The 18813-nt window shown below is 38.1% G+C and overlaps 1 protein-coding gene across 8 annotated transcripts in view; it reads left to right on the top strand.

Moving 5' to 3' along the window:
- The window catches only part of LOC113060789 (ral GTPase-activating protein subunit alpha-1), a 65910-nt gene that overhangs the window by 44248 nt on the left and 2849 nt on the right, over positions 1 to 18813 (top strand). For 6 of the 8 annotated variants that reach the window (XM_026229971.1, XM_026229975.1, XM_026229973.1 and 3 more), the window contains 3 exons: positions 2925 to 3083; positions 4785 to 4912; positions 17163 to 17287. In XM_026229971.1, the coding sequence (XP_026085756.1) occupies positions 2925 to 3083; positions 4785 to 4912; positions 17163 to 17287 (412 nt within the window). Of the gene's footprint in view, positions 1 to 2924; positions 3084 to 4784; positions 4913 to 17162; positions 17288 to 18241; positions 18273 to 18813 lie in introns of all 8 variants that reach the window. The other 2 variants (XM_026229976.1, XM_026229972.1) reach the window with 1 other exon arrangement.

Genomic DNA, 18813 nt, shown 5'->3' with positions numbered 1-18813 from the left:
TTTGAATCCGATGTTTGTCCCTGTTGAGAGAAATGGAGGATGATGAATAACATGCACATTAATGTCAACATGAAGTCATTTACACTACTGTGGTGGACACACTACCATTCAAAAAATCTGGGGCAGTAATATGTTTTTTAAGTTATTTTACTCACCAATCCTGCATTTGTTTGATAAAAAATACGTCATACAACGTAATTTAGTGAATTATTACAATTTCAAATAACTTTTCTGTTTTAAAATGTCATTTATTTATGTGATGCAAAGCTGAATTTTCCAATACTCCAGTCTTTAGTATCGCATGATCCTTCAGAAATCAGTACTAATGTGCTGATTGTAATTTAGTGCTTTTCTTATTATCGATGTAGAAAACAGCCTAATATTTTTGTAGGTTTTTTTTTTTCATGATGCTTCGAGATTTCAAAACAGCATTTATTAGAATTTTTATAACATTATAAATGTATTTACTGTTGCTTTTGAGCAATTTAATGCATCCTTGCTCAATAAAAGTATTCATTTATTTTTTTCAATATCTTACTGCCCCAAAACCTCTGAAAAAGTAGGAGTCGCAAAAACTGTTAAAGTCATTTAAAATATTACTTTTATACATGGGTTCATAGGAGGAAAAGAAAATGCAGAACTGTTGAAACGTATCTTTTTAAAGGGGTGAACCGATAAATATCAGCCGATCATTAATGTGCATCTCGTCAGTAAAGCCGGTTCTCTAATCAGCGGTAAATTCCATCAGGTGTGTGATTTCACATAGAGCAGCTGTTACACAGAGCCGTTGTTAACTGACTAGCTGCGCAAATAAACGCTGAAAATGAATGTGGATTTGCTAGTCAGTTAACAACGGCTCTGTGTAGTAACAGCCCTACTTTTTAACACAGTAATGCATTAAATACTCTCATCTTTTTAACACCGTAATGCATTCATTACCATAACTGGGGTAAACTAAATCATGTTTCTTTTATAATTCAGACATTTCTTTCTCCCATGTTTTTGTGTCATTGAGGTGACTGAGCATATCTTGCAATAAAAAATCTAATGCAGATCTATATCTTCTCATCCCACTGAGGACAGGTCATTTGAGTTTCTACCACAATGTTGCCATGATCTGTAGCATGGGCTGCCAACCGAATGTGGCATTTTTCAGAATGATATTACATGATTAAACAAAGATGGCCGAGAGATGAAAGAAAATCTCTCAGTCCAGACCACCTTATCGTCCAATAAAACTCCAATCATTTTGTCACACAGACACACACCCTGGAACAAAATGGCAGTCCCTGATCTGCGGCAGTGCAGCTGAAGGCTGAATGTAATTCATGGCTGTAATTTGAGGACGAGGCGTGCGGTGAAGTGATGTGTGGGGTGTTTGGGCTGGTGAAGGGGTTTTGGACTGCCGTCCCTGCCCTGCAGGGGAGCTGAGGGGACCTCCACGCCACGCACGGCTATATTCCACCAAAAATAAGATTGGGTTTGTCCCTGTGCTGCATCGCCTATCATGACTCCTCAGAGGCAAATTGGATTTGCAAGGGCTGCTGGAGAGGCTATCCAGAGCACGATCTTCCGATAGCTGCTCTAAACCATGTTAACTAGACACTAAAGCGTGTCAGCGCGGCCGCTAGTGCCACAGCACACACACATTTATTTTTCTACCTTTTTTTTTTTGTTCTCATGGCTGCTGTTTTATGCACTTTTTATCGTCTAACGTGCTCCCTGAAGGATTCATAAATTTTTTCCACACCTGCCAATTGCATGTAAATTTAGAAAATGTTGAAATTGACCAAAAATCAGTTGTAATTGTTTCTTACAGTCCATGAAAATGTTATTTAATGTATTATTCTAAAATATAGTTATTAAATATATTATTTAATAATAATATTAAATAACTATTCTAAATAGTTAAGAAATTGTTTTTATTATAATATATAATGGTTATATATTTATTGTCCTTATGTCACACAATTAAAGTAATTTAAAAGAGAATTTAGTAGCCATAAATGTTTCTCAGTCCATGTATATATGATATAACATTTACTTTTGCAATACTTGCCAAGTAAATTGAGAAAAAATATATATATATATATATATATATATAGCTGTTATATATATATAGCTGTTATATTTAATGTATTTTTTTACATTTATATATTTATTATGTTATTTATATTTTATTATTACTTTATTATTTCATATTACCTTGTGGCAATAAATGATTTTGATATGTTTCTTTTTCTTTTTTGTAGCATCATATAAGAACTAGTCTCGACTATATGCATTTGATGGCCAGAGAATGTTTATTTTTGATCTGTTCACTTTAAGAGTAACAGCCTTTCTATGGTCCGCACTGATTTAACTAACTTGAGCCGTAACCGCAAAGCAGAACTCTGCAGTTAAAGAAATGAATGATGTCCAAAGGACAGACTTTGTCATTGGTTGCATAAAGGTTGTGGCCTTCGCTCGGGACAGTTGATGGGTCGCTGCGCCCATGGCCTTGGCAGTGATTGAGCAGCGGGTCTTGGGAAGATGGAGTGATCGGTGGAAGATAGATGAGAAGAGGAGAGACGAGGCCGAGTGTCCGTTCTCTCAACTGTCACAGCGCAAGGTTAATAACACTGTAGTGGGCAGCGCTGGACCATTGCTATATGTAGTCGAGATTCAATTCAGACCAGTTAAATGTTTGCATTTGTTTTAGAAAACGTGATTGTCATAAAATATGAACTGAATGCAAGCTCAAGGCTTCTTGTATTGTTGCAGAGTAAATAATGCATACAAGTGTATTATGGATGTGTACCCCACAACGAAAGTGAGGTATCACCATTCAGCCTTAACCCGTATCTTTAAAAAGTATACTTTAAATCTGTTTGAACAAAAGCAAAATGTCTGACATCTTTTATGTGTTCTCTCTCTCCATACAGTTAAGACACCTGGGTAATGATGAAGTGCATATCGTGTGGTCCGAGCACTCGCGGGACTACCGGAGAGGCATCATTCCTACTGAGTTTGGAGACGTGCTCATCATCATCTACCCCATGAAGAACCACATGTACAGCATCCAGATCATTAAAAAACCCGAGGTGAGCTCAATGCTGAACCCATCTCAGAGGAACCAATAAGGACCGACTTTTAATCATTTCTGATTTGTCTATAATTAGAAATGTCACAAACAATTAGTTTTGTAAAATAATAAAATAATATTTTTATCTTTTTAATTTATTCAAATAGATCTGTAAAACATATTTAAAGCACTTGACTCCATTAGAACAATTCATTTGGGAGTAAAAGTGTGAGATGGAATGACATGCTAAAAAATGAAGGGCCTATACAAATAATTTTTTAGGAATTAATATTATTATTCAACAACGAAAAAAGTAATTATTAAAAAATATATTTCAAATAAAAGCTGTTTTTACTTTCTTATTCATCAAAGAATTCTGAAAATAAAAATGTGTCTGAACTGTTTTCAACAATGATAATAATAAGAATAGTTTCTCGAGCAGCAAATCTTCATATTAGAATGATTTCTAAAGGATCTCGTGAAACAATTTAATGGCCGCTGAACAGAGAGATCTGTGTACTGTAAAGCAGAGATATTTGTTTGTGCATCCCATTTGTTTTTCTGTAAAAAGCTCAATACTTTGTACAGGAGACAGTGGAAGCATATCTGTCTTTGAGCATTACCAGTCCTTGCTTCCTGCTCAGTTATGTCGGGGCTAATTGAATGAATGAGATTCTCCGAATCGAATTCCGCTGTGGAGATGGATCCGAGACGAGAGGCTCAGTCTTTCATGCAGTCTGAGGAAATGTAGAAAGATGGAGAGATAAAGAAAGACGAGGCCTGGCTTTTATGAAAGTCCATTTAGACCCCATTTCAGTGCATGAGGGCTATTCACTCTATCTTTTCGGCTTAATGTCAGGGATTTTTTTTATGTAACAGACTGAAATACGTCGGAGGTTTTGACATTTTCATGCCTCATTTTATTTGAAGGATAAAGCTGCTAGCTAATATTGTGTGAAAAAGGCCTGTTCACAGACAGTATGATGCAGAATTTTTTTAATACATTACCATTCTAGAGTTTGGGGTCAGTTATTTTTGAAGAAGTTAATGCTTTTATTCTGCAAAGAAACAAAATTTATTAAAGTATAAATAAAGACCTTTATAATGTTACAAAAAAAAATCTGTCAAATAAATGTTCTTTTAAACTTTGTTCATTAATGAATGAATGAAAATAAAGTTTCTTGAATAGAAAATCTGCATATTAGAATGATTTCTGAAGGATCATGTGACACTTAAGACTGGAGTAATGATGCTGAAAATTCAGCTTTGCATCTAAGGAAAAAGTTACATTTTAGAAAATATTTTACAATAGACAATAGTCTTTTAAATTGTAGTAATATTTCACAATATTCCCTTTTTTTTTTTTTTGGGTGGTGGTATTTTTTTATTAAATAATTGCAGCCTTGATCAGCAAAAGAGACTTTGTTAAAAAAAAAAAAATTTAAACTATAAAAGTACTGTATAAAATAAAATGGATCTGATAATGGACCATCACAATACAATATTTCAGACTCGATGTGAAGCAGCTTATAGAGATTCATTGTTTCATTTTATAATCATGTCATGCACATTTTTCATGCTGAAAATGTGAACTTATGGGAGTGTGAATAGGCCTTAATACTGATTGAAATGTGTGTTTTGTTCCTGCTCAGAGCCTCTCACATTTTGCTCTTCTCGGGCCATTAAGTGTTCATATATCATGTCGTCTCACTTTCCACAGGTGCCATTTTTCGGTCCCTTGTTTGATGGAGCCATAGTGGATGGAAATATCTTACCCACAGTGGTGCGAGCCACAGCCATCAACGCCAGCAGAGCTCTGAAATCCCTCATCCCTCTTTACCAAAATTTGTATCCTTTTCCTAGACTTTAACGAGTGCACATGTGTGATTTTGTCATATTTAAGGTGGCGGAAGCCTATTATGATTGTTACAGCCTGCTTAGTTCTTCAGCTCTCTCCTTCTGCCGTATAGTCCTGGCTCGTGTATGTACGGATTGACTTTCAAGCGGTCAGGTTGGTTCTGATGGGAGCAGGTAGAGCCGCTCAATAATTATTGATGTCTTATTTCTCAGCTCTGCACATGTAGAGCACAGCTCTCTGTTCACCCAGTCAGGCGGGTGATAGAATCATTCATATCACTCCTCAGTGCCTGCTTACCTGCCTGCACAGCCATTTGATTTTGAAATGCTTCTTTGGCAATTTGGTGTTCTTTTCTGTTTTCTGATGATCTGAACCTCTGCTGTTGTACTCATCTTATTTTTGGGTCCACTTTTCAGTTCTTATTTTACATACACAATATGCATTGTCTCTTAAAATAAGCTTAAAAAGTAGCCGTTTTAGCTTGTTTAGCTTTGCATAATTATTAGGGCTGTCAAGAGGAGTGAAATCACTTTTATAAATCAACCCTATATGGTACAATTTAACCTGTTAAATGTCCCCCAGTCCCGTATACGGGACACCTACGTTGACTATACTATATTACAATCAAATCTAATCTAATCTTGACAAACTATATATCGTTGGAAAGGTCTAAGACTCCCAAATATATATTTTACCAATATTTTTTGTTAAAAATTATGTAGGAAAAGTAATAGATGAATTTATGACAAGAGTGCACCCTCAGAAATCTACATTACAAAAGGAGCTTTTACCTTTGTTTAAAAAAAAGATTTCCCCGTTGCCTTTTTCCCTATCACTTTTTAGAAATCATCAGAAGTTATATATCACTTGAAAACATAAAATCGCAAAATTCATCCTTCAAAACCCATTTTAAAATTAGACATTGCATTACCATGTAAATGGTACATCAAAATCATGTTACAAAATGTTTTCAGTCATGAATTATAAAAATTTAGGTTTGTATCATGCACATTCATGTCTATCTTCAAAAACGTGAGTGACAGTTAACAGGTTAAGTCCACAAAGACTGCAATTTGATTTAAAAAAAAAAAAGTTTTATATTGTGGTGTATTGTAAAATGTTATTTTCACCGGCATTTCTTCAGTGTCACATGACCCTTAATGATTTAATGAAAATGATTTGAGCATGTTGATTTTGTGCTCAAACATTTCTTATACAAACATTTTTTAATGAGTTTCTGGATATATATAATCTTTTTTTACAAAGAGAACAATATACCTTTATTTTACTGTCAACTTTGATTTAAGTAATGCATCCTTGCTAAAAAGAAAAAAGAAATATTATTAAAAATCATACTCAAACTTTTTGAACAGTCAAGTTTATTAAGTATAACTGTATTTTCATTGACTTGATCATGCTTTCTTGGAAACCTGTGGTTTTTATTTTGATTTAATTTCTCATCTAATTCTAAACCTTTTTAACAATGCATACAATTTTTATATTAATTTAAATTTCTATATATAAATAAATTGACAGCCCTAATAGTTGGTAGTGTTTGCCAAGATTATTATTACTGCTCATGTTTTAGGTTTTGTTTTGTTGAAAAACAGCCACTGTGTGCTTTTAGATAGTGTTCAGTATCCGAACATTTCCAAGTCCAAATCCAGTCTCTCTGTCTAGTTGTCTTCAAAGACCTTTAACCTTTCTTTAAGAGCACTCTGTTCTTCTCAGAGAGATGCTACTTCCAAAAACAAAGCAAAGTCTGAGAGGAGGGGGAAAAAAGGGAGAGAGAAAAGGGGGGGAAAGCGATTCTCATCTGCCATGTCCTCCAAGCCAGAGAGATTGTTTGGCTCAGCTTGAGTCTTTCGCTCGCAGCAATCTCGCCCATCTGTGTGCCTGCGCGGAGCTCGATAGTGGACTGAGCTATTGATTGGCGTGAGCCGCACAGGTCGATGCTCCTGACAGCCTGAATTACAGTAATCTGTCATTATCGACGGATGTCTCTCCAAACCTTTTCTCTCTCTCCATCTTTCTCGATTCTCTTTTGGTCTGTTTTTCTTTCAGTCTGATCCCCTTTATTTTGAAACTATCCCTCCCTCTTTTTTTCTCTCTTTCTTTGAGCGCCTTCGCACCTTCTTTTTATTCTGTCCTGTGCGAATAATTGATGACTGTGAGGGATGGATGGCAGGCTAGAAGTGATTAGAAGATCTATGTGCCAGACGAGCTGCTCTCCTACGATGAATTCAGGCCGTGAGATTGAGAGGACCCCAGAGATGTGAGGAAGGAAGTCACAGTATCTCCTGCTTACCTGTTGATGGAGCCAGTCATTTCCAAGAGAGAGAGAGTTATGTAACTTAATTGTCCCTTTAACGTCCTTTTATCTCTGAATCAATCACTAACGAGTGGTGTGGTGTAGTAGTTAAATTGCAGAGACTTGAAAAGTTGCTGGTTCGGAAGTTTGTCATGAGCCATCATCAGATTCGTTCCTCTCAGCCTCATCTTAAGGTTACAAATGAGTAGATAACTAGAATTTTAGGGCTGGTAATATTAGAGTTTTCCAGATTTGATTCAACATGTTCTCAATTTGATTCAGTTTGATTAAATTGATTAATTTCAGTGTATTTTACTTTTTTTTTTTTTATTGCTTATGAAAGGTTTTTTTTTCCTCTGCTGATATAGCAAAAGGTACTACACATTATGAATAAAAATTTTATTTTTTGTTATTTTGGGGGGGCAGGGGGTTGGGTTACATTGGTCACACTTTTGTTTTTTGTTTTTTTGATTCAGTGGGAAAAAAAAGCTCGTAAGACTCACATGAGCTACACTGATCATACGCTATGCTTTTGGTTCACTGAAAGACCCAACTCATAAGTCATTAATTTCTGGGTTCAGTTTACACCGTTCGCTCTGTAATTAATGGTATTTAAGTGACTAAAAGAACCAGGCTACACTGGTCACGCTTTGTTTTTGATTCACTAAAAGAATTGAATCATAAGAGTCATTTATTTGGAGAATTGGACTGCAATGGTTGCATTGTTAGCCAAGCACATTGTTTGGGTGAATTTGTATAATTTAAAAGAATTGGAAGTCGTTAAAATAAGTGCACATGGAAAATACATTGGCTTTCAAGTCTCTTTTCATCCATATAATCAAGCTTATTTTCTTCCACCTGAATTGCATTGCACGCTGAGCCTCAGCTTACCACCTTTAGTTTCACAGAAAAACTAAATTAGATTTTTTTCTGGATCCACATAAGGTGCTGTTCTTGCTGAAGAGGTCCTCATTTAGAAATGTTTAAATTATGCACTGACTCACGCATGATCACAGTAGCCCCTCTTTAGTTCAACAGAGACATGCATTGTATGGTAAATTATCTAGATTTAAGAAAGACAAACCAGCGTTTTCCTTTTATACAAAGCCTGTAGTATGCCTTTGTCAAGTAATGTCAAAACATCATCTTTTTTCCCAAATTATTTTCCTCGAAAACTCAATAATATCAGACTTTTCATCCGCTGTTCTCACTTTTTTCCCTTCATCTCTTCTCTTTTCTCATTCTGTAAGCCAGTATGCTTCAATCTCTCTTGTGCATGACTCTAAGTTCCAGTTCCTTCTCTTGGCCCTGGGCTGCATCCATCTGCCTCCCTGAACACTGATCCCTCATTCGGCATGACTGTGAAATTTAGGCCTGGAATGGAGAGAAAGGGACCTCTTTGGTCTTGATGTCTGTTGGAGGGAAAGGAAATAAAAACAGCAGATAGCAGGTATCTGGCGTGGGTCAGTGTTATGAATGCTGGGCAGACTAAATAACAGGGTTAAACTGCAGATAGCACAGGACTAATCCAATGGGCAATGTGTGCAAAAAGAGCCTGAGCTCGGGGCCTTCCAACCAGCCTTAGTCTCTGAGGGCACCATGTTGGGTCTGAGTGATAAAATGTCCTGGCCTGCCATATGTGGAAGTGTGTGTGCGTTTGAAACACCCCACTTCGATTAGAGCTAGTTGACCTGTCTCGCCCTGAGTCTAGCGAATAACTACAGCTGTTAATCTTCTTGTAACGCATACTGGAATGAAGTGGATCTAGATCTGGTCCTTCAAGCCCTGATTGCACGGTGAGAGAAACCCACATTATCTGATCCGTCTGGCTCATGGCTGCAAGTTGGCCGAGGGGTAGATTGAGTGTTGTTGGCTCTGACTCGACAAAGAAAAAACACATAAGTCTAAGAGTCACGGCCATCTTCCATCTGTCAGTGGTCGATTGGGATGCAGGGGGGAGAGGAGGGGACGTGCTAAGCGGCTTCCCCATTGGCCGTGCCAGTCCAGTGGTGTGTGTGGGACCGTTCCAGCTCCGGTGTGACAGTGGGGGCAGGCCCGCTGGCTGCTGATTGGCAGCGATAAGTGCCGGGCTGCTGGGGTCAGCATATGGCAGGGCGTGATAGCGGAGAGAGTGGAAGAGCTTTGGGTCATAGCCTCCTTCCATCTGACTCTGGCTTTTCCAAAAGCAGCCGAGCTGATGGAAGCAGCAGGCCAGCGCTTCCCCTTTTGTCCCCATGCTTGAGCGGCCCACACACAAACACACACACTTGACGTAGCCACAGCCAAACGCATAACAGGCAGTGCTGCCACACACTGCCAGCTCTCACAATGGGCCCTATTGTGTCCCAATAACAACATGGTTTGCTGGTGTGTGTGTGTGTGTGTGTGTGTGAAGGGGGATGCAAGGTTTCACTATTCACTAATTGTCTCATCAGTGCCGAAAAAGGGGCTGGAACAGATTAAAGAGGGGGTTGGGGTATTGTTGGGGTCAGTGCTTAATTGCTTTTGCCATTTTCTGTCTCTCTCTCTCTCGTCTGTTTATCTCTTTATTTTGTGCATTAGTAATTCTTGTAACTGCACAAGCGACACCCGTCGCTGTCAGTGACTGTTGTTTTTTTTCCAGCACAGTTCACCTCAGTGGTCGCTGATGGCATTAATATGTCAATCAATCACTAAGCCTTTCCTCCGAACTTCTCTGCTGTTTTGACCTGTTAGCACCGACAGCTTCATCCCCAGACTTTCCAGTCAGTCAAACACAGGCCTTGTGTGAATGAGTGAGGTGCAGGGTGTGTTAACAAAAAAAAATGTTGTTGCGTGGCCCCCTCCGGCTCGGGATAGATTGGTAAACAACAAGCTCCCTGGGGGTGCATGGCAATGGAGAATGTGGGTCTGACTCTTACAAAGTGTTTAGGATGCACTGCAGGCTTCTCACATGGAGTTTGTGGTTAGTGTAGCAGAGACACGTCTGTCTGTATTTCTATCTATCTATCGTTCTATCATTCTATATCATTATATATATATCTATATATATCGTTCTATTCATTCTAGTGTTGGATCTGTTGTTCTGTCCGTCTATCTTTCTATCTATCTGTCTGTCTGTCTGTGTCTGAAAGTTTGTTTGTATGTATTTACAAATTAGTTCTATGAATTTTTATTAGTTTTATCAAAGTTTTACCTTTTATAATGACTTGTGTACGGGATGATTTCAATTCGTTCATAGTAAGCGTAAAGAGAAATTGCACAATCACTTATTTTTATTACTCCAGAAGTGCCTAGAATTTGCTAATTCTACATGAATAAGGGGCTAAATAAAAATAAAAAAAAAGTAATAAAGATATCTTCACATCTGATATTGTTTTGACTGGAATAGCTGTGAAGAATTGCACAATAATGTATTATTTTATTTAAATCAAATCACATCAAAACCTGCTCAAACCTGTTAAAAGATAAACACTTCTTGTGCGAATTCAGACCTCAAATGTTTCTGCGAAGCCAAATGTGATTTAAAGAATTAATAGCCACGGCATTTGAAAGCCATGGTGAAAAATCTCTACTCTCAGTAGAACCACAAAATCAGGTTACTGTTTAAAAAAGACATGCACAGGAGGCAGATGGCAAGCCTACCTTTACTCATTCATACTAATCAGGACCGCCACGTACGTGTAGCTCGGCGTACACGCAGCCCTCTCTGATAGCATTAGCGCTGACTTGCACGTCATGAATGTTAAATAAATGTTGCATTTGCAATGGCAGCACGCACATCACTTTCCACCTGGGGCGCGGGGACAGGACGCGGGGCGATAAATCGGGCTGGCCACTCTCGGGGCTGTATTTCACGAGCCCTTCAATTTGGTTTCAGCTGAGATTAATAGGAGAGGCTGTGATGCTGGAGACCAGGCCCAGATCAGTGTCTCGGAGCTCCAGGCAATGGTGCATTAGCCTGGGCTATCTCTCCTCTCATCTGCTTGTGCCACGCGGAGACATTGGCCGTAATGACGGGTCTGTGGCAGCCAGCCACAGCACCGTGCCTCGCTAATAAAATCACTGTTAGAGCCACGATATCAGCAGGCATCAGATGGAAAAATAAACCGATTAGCCTGCTCTTCGGGGCACACATAGATTTCTGTAATTATACGCTGTAAAACTCCTCAAATTTGATTATTTGTGTGATGTTTTTCTGTCACTTTTCTGATCTCGTTCTCTTTCTCTCCAGCGTCAGTGCAGATGTAATTGTATTGGTGGATTTTGGCTGGTCAGATCTAAATTTCTTTGGTTTATTTTCTTAGTTGGTTTGATCAACACTTTGATGTTTGACTCGGATGTTTTCCGCGTGCATAACTGGGTAGATCTGATGAGATTGCTTGATTGATGGCAGATCTTAACATCAGAAATGTGTAAACTTGGAAATGCTCCATTTAAAGGAAGTTTACCCAAAAATAAAAATTTGCTGAAAAATTACTCTTTCTCAGGCCATCCAAAAATGTGATGAGCATTATTTTGGATTGTGGACTTAGAAGTAGCTGTTCCAAACAAACACATAGCTTTTTTGCTTCACAACATGTTAATTGATGGACTGGAGTGGTGTGGATCATTGTGATGTTTGTTTGGACTTTAATTCTGATGGCACCCATTCACATTGGTGAGCAAGTAATGTAATGCTAAATTTATCCAAATCTGGTTTGATGAAGAAACAATATCATCTATATCTTGGATGGCCTGAGGGTGAGTAAATATTAAGCAAATTTCATTTTTGGGTGAACTATTCCTTTAAGCAGTGTGACTGCAACTGTATATCAGCTAAGTGATTTCTTGCAGGGTTTGACAGACAAGTCCCAACAAAAGTACCTGTGGAGACCCTGTGGTTTGAATGAGAGGACTCCTCTGTGCGTGTCCCACTGTGTTGTGTGTGAAGACACGAGAGCCGTTCGGCAGGCGGACAGTGGCTCTCTCTGCGGGGCTGCGCATCCTGCTCTGGGTTTCTTTTGAAAGGTGCCAATGCTGTCCTATGGAGGACTCCTCAGAACAGATAATAACAACCACACCATGCGGAGAAAATGACTGATCATGTGTGTAATTAAAATGAGGCGTGTGTATGTGTGCGCGCGCAATTTGGGACTGTGTTTCCACTGGGCTTGTCAGCTACTGTGCTGTGTTAATTTGCAAGACCAGAGCAGTGAATAGCTGTGCTCTCGGATATTGAAGATATTGGCCGTGTGTCATCTTTGTGCAATCACACATCCAATTGTCCCAGAGCTCTCCGATGAACTGATGTTTCCAGGCACATGTGTCCTTTGAGATGCCCTGTTTTTATTTGTGTTAATAGTATTTTTTATGATTAATTTGGACATCAGATTAGCATAATGATTATGTTGTAGTCAGGCTCATGCACTATTCACAATTGAGAATGCCATTTAAATTCCTATTGAACTCCTTAATTTGAATTGGATTTTAATTGAGGTGGCAAACGAAATGCAGAATTATCTTACCATTAAAAATTTGAATGTAAAGTACAAATAATTTCATATAACAATTTGAGTGATGTTCAAAGAAAAACTTTGAATGTTGAAAAGTTTGAGGTCAGTAAGATTTTTTTTTGTTTTTGAAGTCTAATGGTTAAAAAGGCTGCATTTATTTGGAAAAATACAGTAAAAACAGTTATACTGTGAGATATTGCAGTTTAAAACTTGCATGGTCTTTAGGAAATCCTTCTAGTATGCTGATTTGGTGCTCAAGAAACATTTCTTATTATTATCAATGTGGAAAACAGTTTTGTTGCTTAATATTTCAGTGAAAACTGAGATTCTTTAATGCATAGACTTATTTTTTACATTTATTTTGAAATAGAATTATTATCTAACATTATATATAAATCTGTTAAATTGCATATTTGTCTAAAAAAAAAAAAAAAAATCCCACTGACCCCAAACTTTTTGAATGGTTATGTACATTTCATCATATTTTTGTGGTCCAGGGTGTAGTCAGGCTCATGCACTATTCACAATTGAGAATGCCATTTAAATTCCTATTGAACTCCTTAATTTGAATTGGATTTTAATTGAGGTGGCAAACGAAATGCAGAATTATCTTACCATTAAAAATTTGAATGTAAAGTACAAATAATTTCATATAACAATTTGAGTGATGTTCAAAGAAAAACTTTGAATGTTGAAAAGTTTGAGGTCAGTAAGATTTTTTTTTGTTTTTGAAGTCTAATGGTTAAAAAGGCTGCATTTATTTGGAAAAATACAGTAAAAACAGTTATACTGTGAGATATTGCAGTTTAAAACTCGCATGGTCTTTAGGAAATCCTTCTAGTATGCTGATTTGGTGCTCAAGAAACATTTCTTATTATTATCAATGTGGAAAACAGTTTTGTTGCTTAATATTTCAGTGAAAACTGAGATTCTTTAATGCATAGACTTATTTTTTTACATTTATTTTGAAATAGAATTATTATCTAACATTATATATAAATCTGTTAAATTGCATATTTGTCTAAAAAAAAAATAAATCCCACTGACCCCAAACTTTTTGAATGGTTATGTACATTTCATCATATTTTTGTGGTCCAGGGTGGAAGAACATTTAATTTCTTTACCTGGTTTTAATTCCTTTAAATCACCATTGGTAAATTCCTCTTCCTGTTCAAATTGCAATTCAGATTCCAATTCCAACTTCCTGTGAGATGTGGCCAGTTCAATTTAAATTCACACTCAAGAATACATTTTTCACATTTTCACCATGATTATTGCTTTATCTTAGCGGTTCTGATGTTTCTCGGAGATCATTGTCGTCTACCTACGAGTGTTCGCTAGACGCCATGTTGTCATAGAGGAGCTATGGGGGTCAAGGTGACTGACACGACTTTGACATCATGAAAAGCTTCCACCCCTTTCCAGAGGCGTGCTTCTGTTCTCCACCACTGCCGTCAGCTTCGAGAGGGGGAGGGAACGAAATCGTGGGTAGCAGGAGTGATCAATTTGGAGGCTATCAGCACCAGCATGTTCGGAGTGCTGAATTAACACACCACCAGGGACTGTTCCTGGTGCCCACCACGAGCCCTTCACTCCTAATGTGCTAACAAGCTCACTTTTGCTGTCTCTTCAGTGGCAATTTCTCTCTTTCCTTCCAGAGCCCAGGAGTTCAGCGTGGTGACAATGAAAAGCTCTGTAGGAGGGGGGAAGAGGCCAGGAGTATTTTTCCCCCCTTCTGCCTTTCATCCACAGGGAAAATGAGTTTCTGGTAATGCACAAAAGGCTCTTTTTTTCATCCTCCTCTCCTCTTCTAGCATGTGATGCTAGAGAGGGCACGAGAACCCGGCACGCACTCTCTTAAAAGGACTTTCTCCTTTTTAACAAGCCGTCATAAAAAAACACCACCCATCTAAAATTCAATTACGGCGGATGCAAGGCCCGGGTTATTTGGGTGAATACATAGTGCAAAAAGGAGAGAAGGGGAAAAAAGAAGAACTGTTTTTCCCTTTACCTCTCTCTTTGTGACACACAAAGAGCATCTGAAGTCAACAGCGGAGAGGATTTGTTGTCTTGGTGACAGGGTGGCACTAGAGGCTCATCTCAGGTTTAGGATGGTGACCACATGTGGGTGGCTCTGAGAGGGCTATTAAGATGCACAACGGTGCTGCTCACGCTCTGCTCTCGCAGTTTGGAATGGTTGCCAGGTTGTAGCCAGACTATCAGCATGAAATCTGGTCCACTTTGCACCTTATTATGGCCATGAAGCATCTGTGTAGCAGAGCTGTAGTCAGGACTAGACCCTGTAAAACCCAGACCAGTAACACACCCCAAGATCCAGACCAAGACTAAACCCGTCAAGACTCATAGACATTTCAGTCTTAAACAGATAAAAAGCTGGTTTGATTCCAGCTTTTTTACCTATGATAAAATTTTGTAAATATTTCATCATGTCATATTCGTTGTAGTTAGTTTTATGGTAAAAATGGTATCTAAGTTGTAACTTCTGTTTTGTGCAGATGTACACTGCCGTTCAAAAGTTTTGAAGTTGGTAAGTTTTTATGATGTCTCACCAAGGCTGCATTTATTTCTTCAAAAATACAGTAAAAACGGTAATATTGTGAAATATTATAATACTTTTTGACTAGAAGACTTCAGGCAAATCTGAAGGTTCAGCACCATTACTCCAGTCCTCAGTGTCACATTAATTATTTTAATATACTGATTTGGTGCTCAGGAACAATTCTTATCAATTTTAAAAAAGTATGGTAAAACGTCTTTTCAGGATTCTTTTATGAATAGAAAGTTCAAATAAATCTGATGTTATTTGAAACTGAAATCTTTTGTAACATTATAAATGTCTTTACTCTCACATTTGATTAATGCTTCTTCACTTAAAGCTGCAGTAGGGAACTTTTGTAAAAAAATATTTTTTACATATTTGTTAAACCTGTCATTATGTCCTGACAGTAGAATATGAGACAGATAATCTGTGAAAAAATCAAGCCCCTCTGGCTCCTCCCAGTGGTCCTATTGCTATTTGCAGTTACAGACCGCTCCCAGCAAGAAACAACCAATCAGAGCTGCGGTCCGTAACTTTGTTTGTGTTCAAAATGTAGAAAAATGAACATAATAAGCGAGTACACCATGAATCCATTTTCCAAACTGTGTTTTTAGCTTGTCCTGAATCACTAGGGTGCACCTATAATAAGTGTTTATATTCTGACTATTTTAGATTGCTTCGGGGGTACCGCGGCGGAGTAACCCAGTACCTTTGTGATTCTTCATAGACATAAACAGAGAGAAGTAGTTCCGGCTACGATGTTCTTTCGCAAGACGCAAGCAGTTCTGTTTATTAACCGCTAGAGCGTCAAAAGTACCCTACTGCACCTTTAATAAAAGTAATTTCTTTTAAAAATAGGATTTTGTGTATGTGTTTTGGCTGGCAAGTTTTAAACAAAATATAAACGAGTCTGTGTCTAGGGAAATTAACTGTGGTTGATGGTTCATGAGGAAGTGGCGCTCTTAGTTTTAATCATTTGGAAGTGCAGAACAGGGAGGCTACAGCTGATGTCTACATTCAGAAGCTTTGAATTCATTTGTTAGCAGTCGTGGCTGAATGTTTCTGTCAGTAAGACCATATGAGCTGTTAACACGGCTGTCATAGCTGTTGCCGGCTCAGTCATGTTCTGCTTATGGTTGTAGTATAGCATGTGTCTAATTACATCGCTCCCGAAAACACTTTCTCTAGCTGCTTTCTCTTCTCCTCTGTGGGAACCTCTCACCCACTCAACGTAGGGTTCGCTCTCAAACTGTGGGACCCGTGGGGAGGAAACGGGTCTGCTGGAGACAGGAAAAGGCAAACGACAGATCTGCGTGAGTGTTGTAAACTATCTCCTAGAGGAGACGCTTCCTACGTGTTCATCTTAACCGCCAGAAGTGCTCAAAGAACAAGAGCCGAGAATAACTTCCCCCTGCCTCGTCCCAGCAGGACCTCCGTTTTTTTTTTTCCGTCTCGCAATCACTCCGTTTCTCGCCGTTACTCCATAAAGTTTCTCCAGTGACACAGCATCCGACGTTCTCCGAACAGTGTGCTCTTGGCTTACTGAGTTATGAATGCAGCAAAGACCATATGCCACCGGTCTACTTAATCAAATCGTCCCCATTTACAGAATCCCTCCGTTTTTAAATCCATACACAGCGACATAATCCAATCCCTTCCATTTACTCAATACCATCATTTTTCTTAACTGAATAACACAGACAGTAAGATGTCCATTGATACCCAGTGTCACCATACGTAAAGCAATGACAGCTTTGTAATACAGTTTACAGTATGATGGGAGAATTATTAACCCATGGCATCCTGGCTAACTGTTTGACCCCTGTTGATGTGTTTTTGTCGCTTATGATATTGATGCACCAATATTGTATGACTTTAACTCGTATGTTTATCAGCTACGAAGAGAGAGCAAGGTATCTGGAGACGATAGTCCAGCACCACTTGGAACCGACAACATTTGAGGACTATGCGGCTCGTGTTTTCTGCCCTGCACCTTTCCACCATCTTCCCTCCGAAGCAGGTGGGCATTGACTAAATGAATCGATTCTTAATGAATCTGTCATTTTACACTACTCACGATTCACCTCAGTTCCAGGCTTGATGAATCACATGCACACTTTCTATCCAATCACCTCACCCTTTTTTATTTTTCATGTACATTTTCATGCATTTGGCAGATGCTTTTATCCAAAGCAACACTGCATTCGATATTCATAAACACTACCATTCAAAAGTTTGGGGTCATTAAGATGTTTTTATGCCTTTGAAAGAAGTCTCTTATGCTCACCAAGCATTTATTTGATCAAAAATGCAGTAAAACCGTAATATTTTGAAATATTATTAAATTTCAAACACCAACTGGGATTATCAGTGTTAAAAACAGTTGTGCTGCTTAATAATTTAGCAAAAACCATAATGCGTGTGATTTTGATTCATAAATACAGAGAAAAGCAGCATTTGTTTGGTTTTTAAATGTCTTTACTGTCACTTTTGATCAATTAAATGCATCCCTGCTGAATAAAAGTGCATTTCTTTCAAAACAAAATCTCACTGAGCTCAAACGTTTGAACATGTTTTTCAAGAAGCTCTTTCTGGGAATCAAACCCATGGCCTTGGCATATATATGAGCTACAGGAATGCTAAACTTAAAATGAACATGGCAGCTGAACTTGAAACAAAGGTAGTCCAGAAATAATGTTATGCCCTTTTTGAGGAAGACATTTCCTGAGAATTGCAGATGAATGAGAAGAATTCATTGATCTTTCCTCCACAAATAAGTCATTATCCAAGCATTTCATTTGAGGACACATGCATAACTGTACACAAATTATTTTTTATTTTGGGCTATTCTGGCTTTTGTGTTGGGTGCCTGATAACTTCTAAACCCAAATGTTCATTTTTATTTTATTTTTTTCATTCCCATTTGATTTTTTTTTTTATATTTTATTTTGTTTATTTTATGTTTCCCCTTCAGATCATAATCTATCACTTGTGTATATCTAAAGGTAAGATTCCTGAAGATGCCGTACACTGAGGCTGCCTGATTGTCTTTGCGTTTGTTCGGCTTGTAACGAAGTTATGAGCTTGTTTTGTTCTTGTTTGTTTGATTCCTTTCTAGACTGAAACATGTTCCCTTCTTTTTCCATGTTCTCTGTATTTTGTCCAGTGGGAAGTCTGCAACATAAATTGCATGGCATGTTCACATCAAGTCCCTAACACTGACCAACATTTATACTCGTCACCTCTTTCAGACGTCTGTGTCCAGCATGATCTCACCTCTTCACTCACCTCATCTTCTATTCTTTATATCACACATAATGTCTGTCTGTTTGTGTAATTGTTGAATGGAAGCTCCAGAATGGTACAGTACAGCTCTCATATGGATAATACAGCTTAATGGCAACCTTTTTTTGCGCAAGTATTCTTCCTGTTCCATAAGATTCTCAATAAAGAGCTCTTCAACCAACTCTTGCTTGAATCACAACATTATAACAATTGATTACAGAATGGAAAAAGTGCAAATTGCAGAATGTATTGAATCACTGA

This window comes from Carassius auratus, chromosome 42, assembly GCF_003368295.1.
Source record: "Carassius auratus strain Wakin chromosome 42, ASM336829v1, whole genome shotgun sequence".
NCBI lineage: Eukaryota > Metazoa > Chordata > Actinopteri > Cypriniformes > Cyprinidae > Carassius > Carassius auratus.
The sequence above is the reverse complement of the archived record's forward strand: the minus strand, read 5'-3'. Positions and strand labels throughout refer to the sequence as shown.